The sequence below is a fragment of the Phyllostomus discolor genome, chromosome 2, assembly GCF_004126475.2.
Source record: "Phyllostomus discolor isolate MPI-MPIP mPhyDis1 chromosome 2, mPhyDis1.pri.v3, whole genome shotgun sequence".
Lineage (NCBI taxonomy): Eukaryota > Metazoa > Chordata > Mammalia > Chiroptera > Phyllostomidae > Phyllostomus > Phyllostomus discolor.
Genome location: NC_040904.2, coordinates 37,167,968 through 37,188,017, shown reverse-complemented (window position 1 = coordinate 37,188,017; position 20,050 = coordinate 37,167,968). Strand labels below are relative to the sequence as shown.

The following is a 20,050-nucleotide window of genomic DNA, read 5'->3' as shown; positions in this document are numbered from 1 at the left end:
GTGGTTCTCAGGAAATGCTTTTTTTTTTTAGGTACTGTAAGAACCCCACTTCCACCGGTAACAGATGGTCTTCCACCGGTAACACAGTGAGTCACCAAATATTAAAATATATATTTTAATTATTAAATTACATATACACACAGATAATATATATGAACATTATATAAAACATTAGGTATGCTAAAACTTCTAGAAGCTAACTGGGAGAACCATCTTGGAAGCTTTTTCTAGCATTTAATCAGCTTTATTTAAAAAATGATTTATGTGTAACATAAATGCATTTTATAATTTAAGCCCATGTTTTATATCTTTAGCTTCTGAAAGATTGGAACAGATCATAATTTTATGACACTTGAAAACTCCTTCAAGTGATTAAAGACTGTTCAAAACTTTCTCCTCCTTAGCCTTCCTAAGTTCACAATAATTCCCAATTAAATACTTCACCACATTTTCCTGATCCACCAATCATTTCTAAATCTATTCCTAGATTTATTCTACCCATTTTAGAATAAGCCGAATCAAACTGAATCTGACATTTTACTAATTAACAATGCTATTTTTCCACTCTTGTATATCTTTCTCTTGCTAAGGTTAACCTGGTAAATTTTTGTTTGTTTTTAATGATAGTGTCCTGATTTCTCCTGGTCTTTGTTGCTCTTCTGCCAAACTATTCATATTCCCCTGTAACTGTGGCATTTCTCTGGGATTCTGAGACATAAAAGCAGCAAGGGGATATAATTAAATAGGATGCCCCTGTGGAAAAATAAAAATGTGTGCTTACACTCATTAAGATCTACTTCTCTCAGATAGGTATTCTCAAAATGTTGTAACTTTTCAAAAAAATCACTGATGCTCCCTCCAAATACATTTCTGATAGGACTAGTTTGTGCAATATACTAATCCTGTCATTTTAAACCCATTAATAAGAACCTATAATTTCTGTGAGGATTTTGTTAACAGCCAACAAAAATCAGTACAATACTGAAGATTTCACAGCAGCCCAGCATACACTTCTCACTTTTCCATTAAACATTCTACAGGCATCTATCAATTCATTACAATATTCTACATATCTGTCAACCTTTGCCAGGCTATCACATCCAAGCATGCTTCCAAAGACAATTCTTATGAAATATTCATAAACGTTTTTAAACTACAAATTCTTCCTTTTCAAGATAAGATTTAATGACAACACTTTCCCGAAGAAGTTAAAGAGAATGCTTCTCTAATAATAAATGAGCTCAGATAAACAAATGCCCTATGATTTCACCAGGTACTCTGGTCTGGAACAAATTCAGCACCAATTCACATGCATCTTTCTGTTTTGAGGGCTGAGGCTATGTCCTCTTGGCTGTCAGTAACCTGATAAAAATATCAAAATTCAGTCCATGTGGATGAAGAGTAATTTAACCCTAACGATCCTATCAAATCCTGTTGCTTGATTTTTACCATACTTTGTATGGAAAATACCACATGATATTTTTTATCCCTTAAATCAAGTCAGATTTAGACAGTTAAGTTTGTGATTCTGAATCATCTGGTTAGTATGCCTGATCAACTAAGGGCATAAGCTTACTCAAAGACGCCCCCTGTTGAGAATCCTAGTAAGTCCACCCTCACTCCCCTCCTTCATCTGCCCTGCCTCACGCATCCTTTTTTCATTTTGATTTTTTTATTTTTATGATTTTAATGAAAATGTAGTATAATTAACACTCACACGCTAGTCATCTGACTTTTCCAGATGTTATTTTCCCCACATTAGCTTTATCTTTCATGTGTATGTTTTTCATTCCGAAGCATTTGAAAGTATTCTGAAAAAGCTGTTCGGCTGTAAAGAACCTTGATTGTACCCACAGTGGTGATAATATCTAAGGGAAGGCATCTTAAGTTGAAGGTCCCTCCATAAACACAGATAAATTCAGGGGCTGTGGGGATCAGAAACCGTTTGGAATAACAGCTTTAGTTCTCCAGTACAGTATTCAGTACATGTACGGCACTGAGTAAGATGCTCAGACTCTCGGAGACTTAGCTGCTCACTGCAAGGCAGGGACTGTCCCTGCTTCACAGTAAATTTGCTAGGGTCATGAGTAATGTACCTGAAAGTAAATTACAGTGTTTGAAATGTTATTCAGATAGCTATGTTTTAAAAAATCCCCAGTGAAAATAACTGTACCTTTATCATGGTTACAACACAATAGTAAGAATGAACATTTATTTAGCATTTACTGGAAGCTAGGTGATATATAGGCAATGCTACCATACTGGTTTTACACGGAAGAAAATTAAATCCTACAGAGGTTAAAAAGCTTGAAGATCGATTTCTAGTGATTAAGTGGTTGAGCTGGGATTCAAACCCCATATGACTGATCAGATTCTAGACTTTAGCCATTGGGATGTGAGATGAGAAATGTTTTATAGGTAAAAATAAACAATTGATACAAATGTATACACAGAGACAACTTGGGTCAGGATTGTGATGAATTCAAATCTGTCTTTAGCCATCTCTTCCAAACCTTGTCCCCTCACCCAGATAACAGTATTCTTATCTTTTTTCCTGTTCTAAAATTACTAAATTGCTAGGGCTACTACCCTATCAATCACCTTTCAATAAAATCTTTATAAATTATATTATGTAGAGTGACATCCTAACAAGTTTCCTATTAAATACATAAAGTAGTAATTTTTAATTTTCAGCATTTAGTAACTATAATTTATGTCATAGAGGCTGTCCCCAAACCTCTCAAAACACCGCACGTGGTCTCATGCTCAACTTGTGAAGCTGTATCTGCATGCATGCATGCATTTCCCAGCTTCTGGAAGAAGACTTTAGAGCTACACTTTCTAATCAATCAGAATTTTAAAGAACCTCAAATTAATCATAAAACAAAATCCTTCTCTGTCTTATCAGTTACCTGATCTGTATGATAGCTTATTTTGAAAATGAATTGTATCTGCCTGTTTTGTAATCAGTTAATGCACACATATGATAAGCTATCCCCCCACAAAAAAAGAACAAAGGAAACCTGCATGTTTACTAAGTCATAATAGGAACTTTTTTTAATCCCCATAAAGTATTTTTATATATGTTTTGCAAACCATCATATACAATGTGCCATTTATAGCCATGTTTCATGTCAGGTTTCTTTGCCACTTTTCCCAGTCCTCTTTGATTCTGATCTAGCATTTCAACACTTTGTCTTTTAGCTTTGACTGTGAATAAACCATAAAGCATCCAGAATATTGCAGACAACTTTGAAAATGTTAGAAATTAAATTACTTCATTAGTGGTTTTATTTAAAAAATATTTAGATTTACTCCGAATCATATCCTGAAGTTAACTATATCTTTGTCTTACTTTAAAATAGGCTGTTGTCATCAAAACATGCTGAAAGCAATGACTATCAGTATTAGAACAGAGAGAACGTCAGGACATACAATATCATAGGAAACCAGTGTGGGCTCCTGTGTCTCATTGGTTTAGTAAAGGGTGGGGGGGGGGGAGTAGGTTTACAGTTGTTTGTATAAAAAATAATATAATAATAAATAATACAGAAATAAACTGTTTTGTGTACTCACAACTGTAAACCTACTTTTGTCCCACCCTGTAGTCTAAAAATGAAAATTTAAACTAGGCATTACATACATGTGTGAAAGGTTTAGATAACCCCTTATAGCAGTCACATAAAACTTTTCAGAAGAGATTTGGAGTGGGTGGAACACTTGATATATGTAATATAATTGTAACTTGGGAAACAGGCCAATTTCATTTAATCTGCTAAATATCACTATGTCTTTTTTTTTTACCAGTTCTAGTAAAATATTGAAGTTGTCCTTTTCTTAACAGAATTGAAAATAAATTTTAGATTATATCACAGGTATTTCAATATTCATAATACCACCACAAATTATACTATTGTTTAATTACAGATATGCTATTATTTAAAGGCAAAGAATTATATTAGAACAGGCAATCATTAATTTGGGTATTGGAACCATGTCAAGTAAGAGGAGCGTGTTAGAACTATAAGGGCTCCTCCTGAACTTTATTCAATGATTCATTTTATATAAGATGAAATTCATCCTAAGATTGCTTGAAAATTGTCATTATATGAGAATTATGAATGAGGTTTTATATAAGTAGTTTATATATTTATGAAAAACAAGTGTGCTCTTTACTAATAGGCTAGAACAGTAATTTTAACATCCTCATAGATTTAGATTAATGCAGAAAGAAAATTATAACTGAAAATTGAAAAACATGATTTCCTTTGAAGAATCTACAGACAGTTCTTCCTTAATTGTGAATATTAGTTAAAATTTGTCTCCTATTTTACTATGTATATTTCTGTAATTATACAGACTTCCTAAATTTTTCAATAGAAAATTGATTTAAAATATGTAATTATTCCAAATGATTGAAATTATTGTTGTAACAGTTTAAAATTTAGATAGTAGATAACTATGATGTTCAAATAATGTGTTATTATTGAGGAAAATTCAAAGAAATTCATTATACTAAATGAGATTTCTAGGTGTAATCTAAAATGTAATATAAGAGAAAGTATACAAAATTGATATAAAGATTTAATACAATTTGGAAATAAAAATATAGTAAATTAAGGAAACTTTTCTCCTTTTTCAAATAACACATTATTAAAACCTCAAAAACTGTATTCTTAGCTATAATATACAATTGGGTATAAAACCTTTCTAATTTCTTCTGCATAAATACTGTGCATAAAAACATAAATATATTTTCAGTTAAATTTTATGAATGTTTATGAGTATATGTTAATAATTTTTATTTAAATAATAATTTGTTCAGTGTATATTATTTTCAAAATTCAAGTGAAATATTTTAAGCTTATTTAGCTATATTAAGGTTTTACACCTTATTAAAGGTTAACTTGTTACAAAGATAAAGAAGTCTATTGAATTTAAAACCAGATATCATACATTGTATACCTGTAATTTTAATTACATAAATTTTAGGGAGAAGTACTTTTTTTTCCCAGGTATTAAGATTTTTAATGATTTTTAAGAGGTAATTTACTTTGTCTTCACATATTTTATAGGAACAACAGATTAATAAAATACAAGCTTCTGCTTAGGACTCCTTACCAATGTGCTCTCAAGCAGAATAATAATTAATCTATTTTTATCATGGGACAGTGAATAAGGAAAGAAAAGAGAGGACTTAGAGCCAGATAGGTAGTGATTCATACTTAGACATCAAGTGGATTCTTTTAAAAAATTTTAGTATAGAGCCACCAGTTTTTTATTTTTTAAATATAACATTTTTAACACTCATTACCTTTATATAATATCAGTACAGAAGTCAAAGAAACTATGCAAAATCTTATAGTTAGATTTTGTATAGTATACTCTAAATTCAAATGTAAGAAAATGTTGAACTAAAGTTTCAGCTCCATAATTGTTCCTGAAATAATCCAAGTCCTTTACTGAAATACTGAGACATTACTTAAAATAAACAAGTCAGGGATTATACCATTCAGCAAATAATAACATCTTAGATTTTGATCACATTGAATAGTGGCCATTGGGAAAATGGAATACAAGTGAACACACAGTACTTAATAAAACATTTTGGTGTGATTAAGTAGAATATTAGATTACTTCTAATGAGTACTTAAAATATTCTAAGGATTATGTTGAGTACTTAACATATTATTTCAATTAACGTCTACAACAACTTTATGATATTGACAATTTTATGTGGTTCTTGAAGTCATGCCTAATCCTTACCTCAATTTTTATTTTTTTTAAAGATTTTATTTATTTATTTTTAGAGAGGGAAGGGAGGGAGAGAGAGAGAGACAGAGAGAGAGAAACATCAATGTGCGGTTGCTGAGGGCCGTGGTCTGCAACCCAGGTATGTGGCCTGACTGGGAATCGAACCTGCGACACTTTGGTTCACAGCCCGAGCTCAATCCACTGAACTATGCCAGCCAGGGCTTCAATTTTTAAATAAATTTAAAATTGGTATTAAATGTTTATACTACTACTCTAAAATATAATTTAATTCCAAAATTAATACTATGTTCTTAATATTATTTAATTCCATGACCACAAAAAAACCCTATATGCATTAAAATAAATACTAGTAATATAAAAATTGATATTATATAGTATCCTGTTAGGTTATTGTTTATATTTCTCTTTAATAGTCCAGTTATATTTACCTTTAATATTTTTCTCCATTTATGTATATCTTCTTTATTCCACAAAAAACAATAAAGAGGTAAATTTAATTTTTATTTAATTGAGATTCAAATTATGTGACCTGGTATCAACATAATCTTTATTGTCAAATAACATGAAAGTACAATCTTGAGAGATAATATTTATGTAATTAATTTATCTAATAAGTATATTATCTTCACAGTCTTGCAAGTTTGAAAGAGCTGTCATTTTCTCATTATTAAATTCATGCCCTTTCTTTTTAGAAATTTATTCATGTTTTAAAGGCTTAATAATAATGATAACATTTATTAAGAATTTATGCATGCATTTTCAGATATGATGCTCACACAACTGTGTAAGTTGGATTTGCTTTTATTGCTAATGTAGAGACAAAAAATAAAAGGAAAACAACTCTAAGACTTCAGAGGGGTCAGAGGGGTTACATAATATTTTAAGGTTGTATAATCATCAAGAAGAGCTTGGACTTGAGCTTGTCTCTACCATCATTGCATCCTACTGTGATATGTTTCACTATTTAAAAACAAATCACCTGTTGAGCCAGAGCAAATACAGAAGATTGGAAAGGTTGGGAAATCTTTATACATCAGAAGAAAATGAAAAATGTCAGCGAGACACAGGAGGAGAAGGAAAAGTAGAAATGTGAAATAATTGCTTAGGATTATCACAAAGCCAAATGTTATTACATAACAGATATCTATAACAGTGCATCAACAAAGTTGCCGAAAAGTTGAAATATGTCTAAAGCTCACTCTTTCAGATATTAGAGTAATATGTAATATATAAAGAAGATTCCTGAAACATATTATTTTATGGAGTAAACTAGAGTATATCAACTGCTGCCCACCTGCCTGCCTTCTTTCCTGCCTTCCTCCCTGCCTCCCTCCTTTTCTCTCACTCTTCTGTCTCTCCTTCATTTTTCTTGCTTTTCTTAACTTACTCTATAAAGTTCAGGACAAACAAACTGCTTGACACCATTTTTTGTGGTGCCAAATTTGTGTGACTACATGAGGATGATTTATGCTATGTACGTGCAAAACTCAACCCTTTCTATAATGATGCCACATGTTATGACTTCTTAATATTCAAATGGTCAGTAAAGGTGACTAAGTTATATTATTATTAGGTATATTATGTAGGTATGTTCAAAGAGTATGACATTTATTTTTCTTTAATACTATTTATTCTTAATTTGTGAGAAACAATCTATTCAAAACTATAAATACCTAACAGTTGTCTCCTACCTTTCATTTCCCCCCAGGTTTTTCCAAAAGACTGACCTATATAAGCATGCTATTGACTTAAGTTGCCATTGGTTAAGTTATACAGTGGACAAAAATTACAAAATGGATATTCAATGTAAATCTTATCTAATGAATATATATAAAACTGTTTTATTAGTAGGAAACTACAGAATCATTTGGATCATTAGAATTGTATTTATAAGGACAAAATATATATAAGAAAAATGTACAAATAAGCTAATATTTATTGATATCTTACTATATAACAGTGAATAGAAGGAAGGTGTTGTATGTTACTTCATTTATTAAAAAAAGAACCAGCAATAGCATTTGTGGATTTTTGTGTGTAATTCACCATGCCAAAAAATCATAAGACACGTATTCATTGTAACTTTACTGCCTAAAAATTTGACTCCTACAAGATATGGGGCTGATATATGGGGCAGACCCAAACAATGGACTGGCTTTCACATTTCACTGGGATTTACTTGATGTCTAGTTGTCATGGAGCACACAATAAATTTTACTATTGCTTTTGTGTGTGTGTGAAAATGGCTTTAAAAAGAAAGCCAAAAGCTTTTATTGCATTTTATAAATAAATTCTATACTAGAGTGCTATTCAGCAATTTGGGAATTTGTGAGGATCTTAGAATCTGTTTTACTGTATCTCAGATTGTCACTGAGAGGAATCTAAGTGCATCCATTATGACAGATAGGAGAATATTTCGTCTTAAATCTTGAAGAGTTAAAGCACTCACATAAAATAAACTGCTAGAAATGCAACGTTAAAATAAAGCCTTTCCTCTAAATTTTAAGCTTAAGGGAACTAGTCCAAGCCAGCTCTGGAGAACCTGGTTGGCTTTTCCCTGCACCATACATCTAAAAGCCATTTACCTTTCATAGTTCCTGCAATACAACGTTGGGATTTTCTCATTAATCCCCTTCCTGGAGACCAAATTAACACATATATAGTATTTACAATGAAACTAATGAGATTTCCTCCTTCTTGGCTGCAGACTATTTTTCTACTCATTTAAGAGATAATTTAGTATCACATTATGTTTCCCCTTTGCCCTTCCTACCTCAGCTTCCCTCCAAAATTCATTTTTGAACCATGATTTAGGAACTACTGCACAGCTAAAATAACATTAACTTTTCTCCTTACTCATTTAGCTGCATATTCCCAGTACAAGTGTTCATTTGGAATCATGATTAATAGTTGTGATTCACATAGAAGTCAATTGGTCCTCTGCTTTTTCCAACCTAGTTGTATTACCATACTTCCTTGCTTTTGAATTTCAGCCCTACAACATCAAATGATGGACAGGTAAATCAAGCGTGGTTGTAATCATGCTGTATAAGCATGTCCAATCCATGCTCCATTTCTCTTTGCTATGGGAAGGTGTGTTAATAGCTACAGGATCAGTGATTCTCCCAAAGCTCTGGAACAATCCACAGAAAATCAAAATGGCTAGACTGGAAGGTTAAAGAAAGGATACTTCACCTCCTCTGCCTAGAAGACAGTGCCAAGTCTGTGGCAAGTCTCTCTGTCTGGAGGGGGACTCTGCATGGAAATCTGTTGAATCTGTTCACAGACAGAAGCTGATAGGGGAAAGTATTCCAGGTTCTTAGTAATCGAGTCCTATTCTAGATAAACTGCTAATTCACTAGTTTGTAGATATGGCCAAAAGTTTCCATAAAATATTCTCTTTAGCAGTCAACACAAATAAAACACAATTTATTTTTCTGAATCCATTATCTCCTAGTAAGGATGTTGACTATTTGGTCTATAATCATTATTAGAATAATTTTTAAATTTTAAATGCTTTATGCTTTGTTGAATATTTAAAGATTTTTTATTCCTTCAGAATAATGTATATACAACCATATAGACCACTTAGAAATTGAGGAAATATAAAGCAGTAGAAATTATTCATATTTCTATCTACCCAATTTATATAATTGGCCCCTGCCTGCAAACAACATTTTAGTCATTATTACTCATAGGTTGAACAAACAGGTTTCATGTAATATACCCAGAGCAATGTTACTTTTTTCTCACTTCTTAAAACATACCTAAAGAAGAAAATTCTTCCCCATATGAGCTTAGAGGAAGATTTCTTCTGATTATTGGTAACAAAAGTCCAGTTTGAGTCCATTGTCTTAAGTAAGTAATTAGAATGCAGTTCCCACATCATGATTAAAACTCAATATTTGATTTAAATTTTATCTTTTTGTTTTTCGCTCCACCAAATTTGCTTTGTTGCTGGATAAGGAGGAAAGTCCATTTTGTGTCCTTCCCCACTCACTAATGATATTCATTCTCAAATTGAAAATAATGATAGTCCCTACCTCAATAATATAGTCGGTGAAAGGATCAATATGATAACACATGAAAGTACTTAGAAAAGTATCTAGCTCATACTAACTAATGATGCTGCCATGGGAAACAAACTTGTATGTTTCTACTTTCAGCTCTGAAGACACAGGCCAATAATCCCAACACAAACAGTCCTTTCCGATTCTTTGTTAGATGCTAAGCAATCTCTTACCTGTAAGATCTTCAGATGAGTTAGACCCCAGTCTACTCTATCCCCAATACTGCAGAAGACACACATTAATCCCTCTGTGTGGTTCCAATGAAGCCCAATCACCAGACTTGTGGTAAAACTGAAATTTCTTCAGAATTCTTAGTCATAAAATCCTCTCCCCCAAATCTTCAAACTTTTTTTACTCCATATGTGAGTAAGGGGGTTAATAATAGTCTAATAGTTTAATAATACATTTTCAACTGTTTCCTTTGAAATACTGATGTTGGGTAGCTCATTTTGAAATGTCTGTTCTTTTATATATTAAAATCTCAGTGGAAAACTCCAATTTAACATCTTTGTTATCAATCTCTCTATCTATCTACCCCAACTACACCATGAGCACACACACACTCACACACACACACTCAGGATCTGAGATGAGATTGACTGGGTGTAAGTCTTGATTGTTTCAAGTAAGTAGCTGTTTGTCTTTGAGCTAGTCACTTATCCTTTTTCTGCTTTAGTTACCTCATTTATAAATAGAAGATAACAGTAGTCTCTACCTCAAAAATATAGTTATTGTTATTATAGAGATTAATGTGATAACACACAAAAAGTGCTTAGAAAAATATCCAGCCCACATAACCAACAAGGTTACACTTACAAATAACAATAACATAATCATTATTATAATTATTATAAATGTTCTCTTTATAAATTGTTTGACTTATGAGAATTTCCATGCCATTATTCTTTACATTATATTTGTTTTATAATATTCAGCTATACAAATGTAACAATTTTTAATACTTAACTGGACATATATATCATGGCTAATATTTTGTCACAATCATTGTGTTTATCAACTCTGTTTTATTCCCCCTTACAATATATGAATTAAACTGGAATTACTAGATCACCATGTGATTGTTTTAAGGCATTTAATATATGTTGACAAATTATCTTGCAAAAATTTATATCACTGACCGTCTTATTTCATGACTGTCTTAAAATTCCAGACAGTTATGTACTGTCAGACAGAGATTTAAGTGTAAGGGCATCCTTGAAAGATAATGAAAAACAGGCACAGGGTGTTCTCTTGTCTCCTTACAGAGTGTGCCAGCCAATTTTCAAAACCTTTTTCAGACATGGTAGTTAACAAAGCTCATTTAGGTTGGATGAGGATAAATCCAATATATCTTCAGAACTAGAGAGTTCCAGTGACATAACCACACTGACCATTCCAGTTAACAGAAACAGAAAATGAAGTAAGTATGAGCAGTAGTGGCTGTCTATTGTGGTGGCTCATTATGTGATACTTACATCAAACTGCTTTAATTATGTAAATGCTTCTAGTGAATGAGTGTTAATAAACTTCTATTTAAATAAAATAAATCAAAATTCTGCTTCTCCTTAGCATATTATAGTTTAATTAAATTCCTGATCACAGTCAGTAACTATGAAGTTATACAGTTGACAAAATCAATCACCAAGGAGTATAAATCACCTAGATTCTAGTCTAACATAAAGCACATAGTAATTAGTCAGTTTTGATAATAGATTAAAAGTTTCACACATATCATAAGACAAGGACACTGTCATTCTCATTTTTAGCATTCTAGATAGATATTATTATAAAGAGTATGCCAATTTTATCAAGGTCCCATAGACTCACTGATACTTGACTTAAGGCATCTCCTGTCTTAAGTAACAAGGACATCAATTTCTTTTTTCTTAAAGATGTTAACTGAAAACATTCTGTTTTGGAAAAGCCATCTTCTTGGGATACTCTTTCCTCTATGTGGCCCCCGCCATCCTCTTCCATACACACACATGTGCACACACACAATACACAGAGACACAGAACTTCAATGAATTGAAACAAAATATTCATTGTACTACCAAAAAATAGCCATTGGACCAACCTTATAAAGTAGTGGCAATTTTCCTAATTTCAGGAGTGCAATCTGGTTTGTTACATTTCTCATCTTTTTAATCCTTTTTAAATCATCTGTATTTCCATAACTCACATCAATGACTTTAGCCTGAAAGAGGAGAAAAGAAAAAGAAAGTCTTTTAAGAGGAATGATAGCAAATAGTTCATTTGGTATGACAAAATCATTTGTAGTAATTTGAAATGCTCGAGGAGAATCAATTGCCTTACCCTGTCCCAACCACCACAAACACATACAACAATCGGGTACAACAATTCTTGCGGTCACCTTAGAACATGTTTAACAGTCACGTTTGCTTAGTCCTCTCCCTTCTAATAACAAAATTACAAAACCAGCCCATACCTCTAACAGATCACCAAGTGTATTATATTCTAGGTTTGTATTTCTGGAATTTGGATCAGTTTATAAACCACTACAAGATTAATTGCCTTAAAGTTCAACTACAGTCATATGATGCTCAGGCTTAAAAACAATTCAAAGACTCTCTATTGTTATACAAATTTAGTACAAAGTCCATTATGCACAGGTGGTGCACATATCCAGGGGTGACAACCCCTTGGGTTATGCATGGTGAAACCTGTACCACCACTTGTGTCAGTCTGGCATTCCAGACCTTTAAAATATGGCCTCAAACTACTACTACGGTCATATTTCCCACTACTCACCTACAGCTATATTCTACATCAACACTTCTCATTTTTAAAATCCCCTTTTGTTACTGTAAAAATGGCATGCCTCTCTAGAGATCTTCATGGGCATCCTCTGACATAGTGATTCCTTTCTTCCCCTTGAAAGGTACTGAACTGCAAGTTTTATCAAACACATATTCCTATAGGCCAAGATGATATATTTCAACTTTGCTTTCTATAATTTCTCTTATCAATATAGTTGTTATGTCTTCCAGTGATAAATTTATATTACAGTGCAAAATGTACTATTGCAGTCTACAGCACACCTACACTGAGGTGTTAACAAAGAATTGGTGATGGCGAGTAGTGAAAGTATGAAGGAGGAAGATCCAAATCTTGAACTTCCAGTGCTTTTCAATTGTAGCTAATGCACTTCAACCAGTTTTTATTTTTATTTTTTTTCGATTAGATTGCTTTTATTTTTTATTTTTAGTTTTTAAAATTTTACTGTTGTTCAAGTTCAGTTGTCTCCATTTGCTCCCCCCAACATGCTCCCTACTCCCCATCACCACTTCCCATCTTCAATCCTATCCCTTTTTGTCTTTGTTCATGTGTCCTTTATGCATATTCGATGATGATCCTTCCCCTTCTTTCCCCCATTATCTCCCTCTCCTTTCCCCTCTGGTCACTGTCAGTTTGTTCTTTATTTCAATGTCTCTGATTAAATTTTGCTTGTTTGTTTTGTGGATTAGGTTCTACTAATAGGGGAGATCATATGTTATTTGTCTTTCATCACCTGGTTTATTTCACTTAGCATAATGCTCTCCAGATCCACCAATGCTGTAGGGAAGAATAGGAGCTCCTTCTTTCCTCCTCTTGCATAGTGTTCCACCCACAGTTTTTTGATCCACTCATTTACTGAGGACACTTAGGTAGTTTCCAACACTTGGCTATTATAAATTGTGCTGCTATGAACATTGGGGTGCATAGGTTCTTTTGAACTGTTGTTTCCAGATTCTTAGGGTATAATCCCAGCAGTGCAATCACCAGGTCAAAAGGCAGTTCCATTTTTAGTTTCCTGAGGAAATTCCATACTGTTTTCCACACTGGCTGCATGAGTCTGCCTTCCCACCAACAGTGCACTAGGGTTTCCTTTTCTCTACAACCTCACTAGTATTTGTTTGTTGATTTGTTTATGATGGCCATTCTGACCAGTGTGAAGTGGTATCTCATTGTGGTTTTAATTTGCATCTCTATGATGGCTAATAATGAACATCCTTTCACATATCTCTGGGCACTCTATATATCAAACTATACTACAAGGCCACTGTAATCAAAACATTCTGGTACTGGCATAAAAACAGACATATAGATCAATGAAACAGAATAGAGAGCCCAGAAATGAACCTAAGTCTCTGTGGTCATTTAATATTCAACAAAGGTGGTATAAGCATAAAATGGAGTAAAAATAGCCTCTTCCACAAAAGGCGTTCAGAAATCTGGATAGTTACATGCAAAAAAATGAAACTGGGCCACCAACTTACACCATACACAAAAATAAACCCCAGATGTATGAAACACTTAAATATAAGTTGTGACACCCAAAAGTCCTAGAAGAGAACATAAGGAGGAAAGTCTGAGATATTTCATGCAGCAATATTTTCACCAAGACATAAAGAAAAAAATGAACAAATGGGACTGCTTCAAAATAAAATGATTCTGAATGGCTAAAGAAAACATCAGCAAAATGAAAAGGGAAACAGCTGAATGGGAAAATATTTTTGCAAATGATACCTCAGACAAGGGATTGATCTCCAAAATGTATAAAGAACTCACGTGACTTCACTCCAGGATGACAAACAACCCAATTTAAAAAAAGGATAAAGAATATCAACAGACACTTCTCCAAAGAGAACATACAGAGGACCTAGAGACATATGAAAAAATGCTCAGCATCACTGGTCATCACAGAGATGCAAATTAAAACCACAATGAGATCCACTTCACACTGGTCAGAATGGCCATCATAAACAAATCAACAAACAAATACTAGTGAGGTTGTAGAGAAAAGGAAACCCTAGTGCACTGTTGGTGGGAAGGCAGACTCATGCAGCCAGTGTGGAAAACAGTATGGAATTTCCTCAGGAAACTAAAAATGGAACTTCCTTTTGACCTGGTGATTGCACTGCTGGGATTATACCCTAAGAATCTGGAAACAACAGTTCAAAAGAACCTATGCACCCCAATGTTCATAGCAGCACAATTTATAATAGCCAAGTGTTGGAAACTACCTAAGTGTCCTCAGTAAATGAGTGGATCAAAAAACTGTGGGTGGAACACTATGCAAGAGGAGGAAAGAAGGAGCTCCTATTCTTCCCTACAGCATTGGTGGATCTGGAGAGCATTATGCTAAGTGAAATAAACCAGGTGATGAAAGACAAATACCATATGATTTTAACCAGTTTTTACAAAGGGTGTCCATGGAAGTCTCATTTCAGGAAAGAATTCTCTTTTTAGAAGATCATATGAATACCATCAAGAAAAAGTAAGTCTGCCCTGACTAGTGTGTCTCAATAGGTTGGGCATTTCCCACTGACTAAAAGTTCACTGGTTTGATTCCTGATTAGGGCATATGCCTGGGCTGTAGGCCAGTTCCCCAGGTGGAGGCATTCGAGGGGCAACCAATGTTTCCTTCACATGATGATGTTTCTCTCTCTCTCTTTCTCCCTCTCTTCCCCCTTTCTAAAAATAAATAAATACAATGTTTTAAAAAACTGACACATCTGTTAGAAAAAATATTTCTGGCATAATGCATATCTTTTGTAATTACATTCATCTGCAACTGTAAAAACTTTACTAAATACATTAAAACTAATAATATCAGATGTTATCTGTCTGATGAATTGTATTTCTCTGTTGCTCAGTTGTATGTGACTTTCTCTACTTTGAATCCCAGAGCAATGTGCTTCTGTCTCTCCTAACACCCTTGTAGGAACCATAAACTCACTCACACACACACGCACACACACACACACACTTTTTTTCTAGTACAGAGAAATTTCCTTAGTGATAGTCCCATCATGTAGCCATTCTCATCCAGAATATACAACTGGCTTATCTGTCTTAAAATGACTAGAGTTTGTAATATATCTCTGAAAAGTTAAGCTGTACTTTCAACTGGATTTTCCAAGAAAACCTAATTCTTAAAAACACTTTTGTCAGAATGGTTTTTGATTATAATTTTGTTCCAATTAAAGTATGATTAAATCAGTGCTTTATTAAAACAACTTTTGAATTTGCTAATACTATTACTGTTAATCTATGATTTTAAAGGCCCAATTAAATGATCACAATATTAATGCATTAATGATGACATTGAAAAATAAGAGAATTCATACTCTCCATTTCAAATTTCTAAGATACTTACTAATCATTTGTGATTCACTGATAGCATCTTAAATCAGGTCTTTACTCAATTGGTTACATTAATGAATTTTTTTTTTATTTAACAGAGTTTGGGGAAAGTCATACTGGTTTAAGAGGGTATAGGCCAGTGTGCAAATTTTTTTGTTTGTGTGCATACCAGAAAGATATGGCAGCTATAAAAATACCAATTTCATAAAAAAATTTACATTATCCAAAAATAGTAATAACTCACATCAACAATAGCAATTTCAATTAAATAATTCTTCAACTCATCTTTTACAAATAGCATATGTCAATAATTAAATCATTTAATATCTAATAGGTCTTTTGTCAAAAATATTTTCAATATAGACATTATAGCAATTTATTTTGGCTTATGCACTTTGAGGTTATGCACTAAAAAGCAGTAATTTCAGAAGTCTCAATGTTCTGATGGTTTGACGGGTGATAATAACAATATATTTATTGCCTTCGAAGGAGACCTCTGAACCAGGTCCTTTCTGAATGTCTCTCTTATGTGTCTTCCTACAAGCTAAAAATCACAGCTGCGAGGAAGCACACTGCATTTTTCTTAGATACAAATAAATATACAATGATGTTATAAAATGTCAAGCCATTTCTTTCCACACGTTCTAGTTGCCACAATGAACCTCTTCTTATTGCATGTATTCTGTCACAGTAGAAAATTGTCCACTCAATTGGAGGGGCTGCTATGATTACTTTATGTCCAAATACCAAGGATTAGGTCAGTCTGACTAGCCTCTTTGGGAAATGTCAAATGAGCAGGAACCTAGATACCTGTTAAACTATTTGCTCTGTGAGCACACATTTTTTCTACTGTGGACTTCACTGACACACAGCGGAGAGGACTGAGAGGTACAGAGTAAATGGAACTAGTTCTTTTTGTTTTATTTATTTTTTTACCAGAGAGAAAAATAAAAAAGACCCACAGTAATTTTGTTTAAATGACATGGTAATTTTTGGACAAAGAATAAATAGCTTAAAACAACATAAACAATTCAGACAGAATACCAATATTTTATTCTTGGTAAAAAACAATAATACTGAGATGGGAGCAGAGAGTGGTAGGCCACACAGAAAAAGCTGAGAGGAAGATTGGCACACTTTATAAACAAACGCTAAACATTAAACGACAATTATCTTCTACCTATGGTAAAATACATGGTTAGAAGGAATCATAAACCACACAACTGACAATGACTAAAAATCAAAATATTAAAAGGCGATACTGTTATGTTAGTGGTTCTATGGTTCTATACAAAAAGGCAGGAACATCCTGAGCAGAAGGAACACAAGACAGAAATGAATAAATTATTTCCTGTGGTCAGCTAAATAAAAAAAAAATGAATAGACTAATCATAGAAAGTAACTAAGTCAGAGTATCTTCTCCAGGGACATCCACCTGTGGGTACCCTGGGCTCCACACTGAGGGATAATCCAGTGCCATGTTTCTCTTCTACCTTAAAGTAGCAAAATTATTCATGCATAGGAAATGATACATGCTTTGAAATTTTCCAGACTTGACATTTTCAACCAAATCAATCACTCTGAATCTTCCTAGTTCCTCTCTAAGAGAGGTTTTGAAGGTACAGATGTTTGAAAAGCCTGCTTTGACTAAAATAGTAATTTTATCCTCAAAATTAGATATGGTAAACCCAAGCAGTTCTCATACTGACAAAATACATTATCAGAGGTATAATTCATCTTAACACAGGTTTTACTTTAGAAGTTTACTACTATTTTATATAATCAAGTTTTTGAAAATTCTTCAGATTGAAGTGTTTATGTTTATTAAATGTTGGTAAAGTTAAAATGATCTCTGATGTTTACCATTGTCCTTTCTAAATAGTATGAATATATTTGTACTTATGAACACTTCAACATTCAGAGATTGTTATAATTTTATTAGTACTTCTTTTTTCAAGTTCATGCAAGGGTTTTCATCATGGACATTATCACGAAAACCACATATAGAAGCATGAAAACCAATGCTGCTTCCTCCCCTACCCCCTTGGCAGACATCACTAATCAATCATACTTTTTCACATTCCTTTCCTAAACACTTCTAGCTAATCAAGACCAATTAGAGATTAACATAAGGACAGAGCTATATAAAATGTTTAAAAGTTAAATTAAACTTTAACTTTAATATTAAATAATTGTTAGTTTAAATAACAAATATTTAAACTAATGTATATAAAATATTTAATAATGGAAACAGTGCAAGTACTAATCTGTTTAAATGGGCTCCTAACCAAGCAGAAGGGATATCAACTAGGGTGTGAAACTAGTAGATGCCAAGTGAATACAGCATTAAACATAGGAAATATGATCCGTCTGTCTGTGTTTCATTTAAGTAATCAGATACAGAGATGGTTTATCAAATTTATCACTTTTTTCTTAATAAACATTTGCTGAATAAGATATTTGCTACAATGACACACTAATTGCAATGTCTTGACATATAGTAATTATCTAAAATATTTACAATTTTTAAAAATAATATATCATACATATCCATTTAAGTGATAATAAAATTAAGTTAAAATTGTCATATAGAAATTTAACCAAGTGAAGCACAGTTCTGTCAGGATTACATTTCCATATTTTAAGTCTATAATTTCCAAATCAGTAGACAAAATTATCCAAGTTTAGAATAAGATTTCATACAGGATTAAGAAAATGTAGATTGTCGAGAAGAAAAAATATTTTTTAAGTCATCCCAAATTTAACAAATAGACTTTTAGAGAATATTTAGATACTCATTTGTATTATTTGGCCAACATTTTGAAAATAACAATCAGAGTATATTTCCTTTTATATACTTATACTAAATAGTCATTAAAAATTAAGCTATAAAAATATAGAGAGTTAGGAGAAAAAGGAGAAAACAGAATTATGGAAGTTCAAGGAAGGGATGACACTAAAGAGAAAACTTTTTTTTATTTTCCAACAACATAGGTCAGGTGGTATTTTAGTTTCTGAAGGTATAGAGGAAAATGAGTTACAAAAAGTGGCTTTGTACTGCTCCTACTTTCTCTTGCTGAGATGTCCCACAATGCAAAAGGTAAAAAAGACAGTAACAGGTCAGAAGACTTTCCCTTATGGTCTGCCTAAAGAAAATGTAGCAGGAGCAATGGAAGAAAGTGATGAGCGATTATTTCAATGAGGAAGCTGGGGAAGGCATTGTTAGGGACTTAAGTCCAAGTGAGAGGCCATGGGCTGACCTGGGGAAAATTTTAGGGAGAGGCAAGTAGGCACTCTGAGAGAATAAAGACCTCTATAGATGAAACAAAGACATCAACTATGTTAGGACGTAAAACAGGACTTCTCAATTTTGAAATAGGAAGTGATTGACTTTTTTACATGAGTGGGGATGAGATAAGGATAGAATTTCAGGAAATTTAGCCAGAAAGGAAGGCATAGCAGTTAGGTGGCACTTAACATTTAGAAGGGACAGTTTGCTGGGGGGTTGCTCAGAGAGCCGAGAGGTAGTTAGCCAGTCAGCTTTTACCCAAAAGGAGACTAATTATGAAAAAGGAAGATTTATAGATGGAAAAGGAGACTAAGCCTCATTTGGTCTACAAATCCTAGAAGCAAAAAAAGTATAGAGAAAGTGGATCTGGATTCTTTCTCAAAGTGAGAATGAATAAAATAAATTAGAATAAAAGTGATTAATCTTCCTCTATTTTATATTTTCATGAACGACAGTGATAGCTGATTATGAGAGTTTCTGTAACTTTGTCACTTTTACCATGTTTAACCTATTTATTTTCTTTCCTTATAGTAAACTAGGAAGAAGACTAAAAAAATCAGCAACAGCAGAGGCATCCCTGGTTAATTGGTCCAGAATAAGCACCCTGGAATGAATGACTCAATCATCATCCCTGCAGGGAGACTGGAGGGCAATGGGGAAATGGGGTTATTGTCTTGAAGTCCAGACAGGGAGCTAGCTGGTGGACCAGTTCCACATGCCTCAGGACAATGCAGTCAGCTCAGCAGATAATTTAGCAAAATGTTCC

The 20,050-nt window shown here is 33.1% G+C and overlaps 1 protein-coding gene across 3 annotated transcripts in view; it reads right to left on the bottom strand.

The window, feature by feature from the left end:
• Positions 1–20,050, bottom strand: part of NAALADL2 (N-acetylated alpha-linked acidic dipeptidase like 2) — a 1,143,498-nt gene that overhangs the window by 483,300 nt on the left and 640,148 nt on the right. For all 3 annotated transcript variants that reach the window (XM_036017285.1, XM_036017284.1, XM_028504896.2), the window contains one exon: positions 11,923–12,042. In XM_036017285.1, the coding sequence (XP_035873178.1) occupies positions 11,923–12,042 (120 nt within the window). The remainder of the gene's footprint in view (positions 1–11,922; positions 12,043–20,050) is intronic.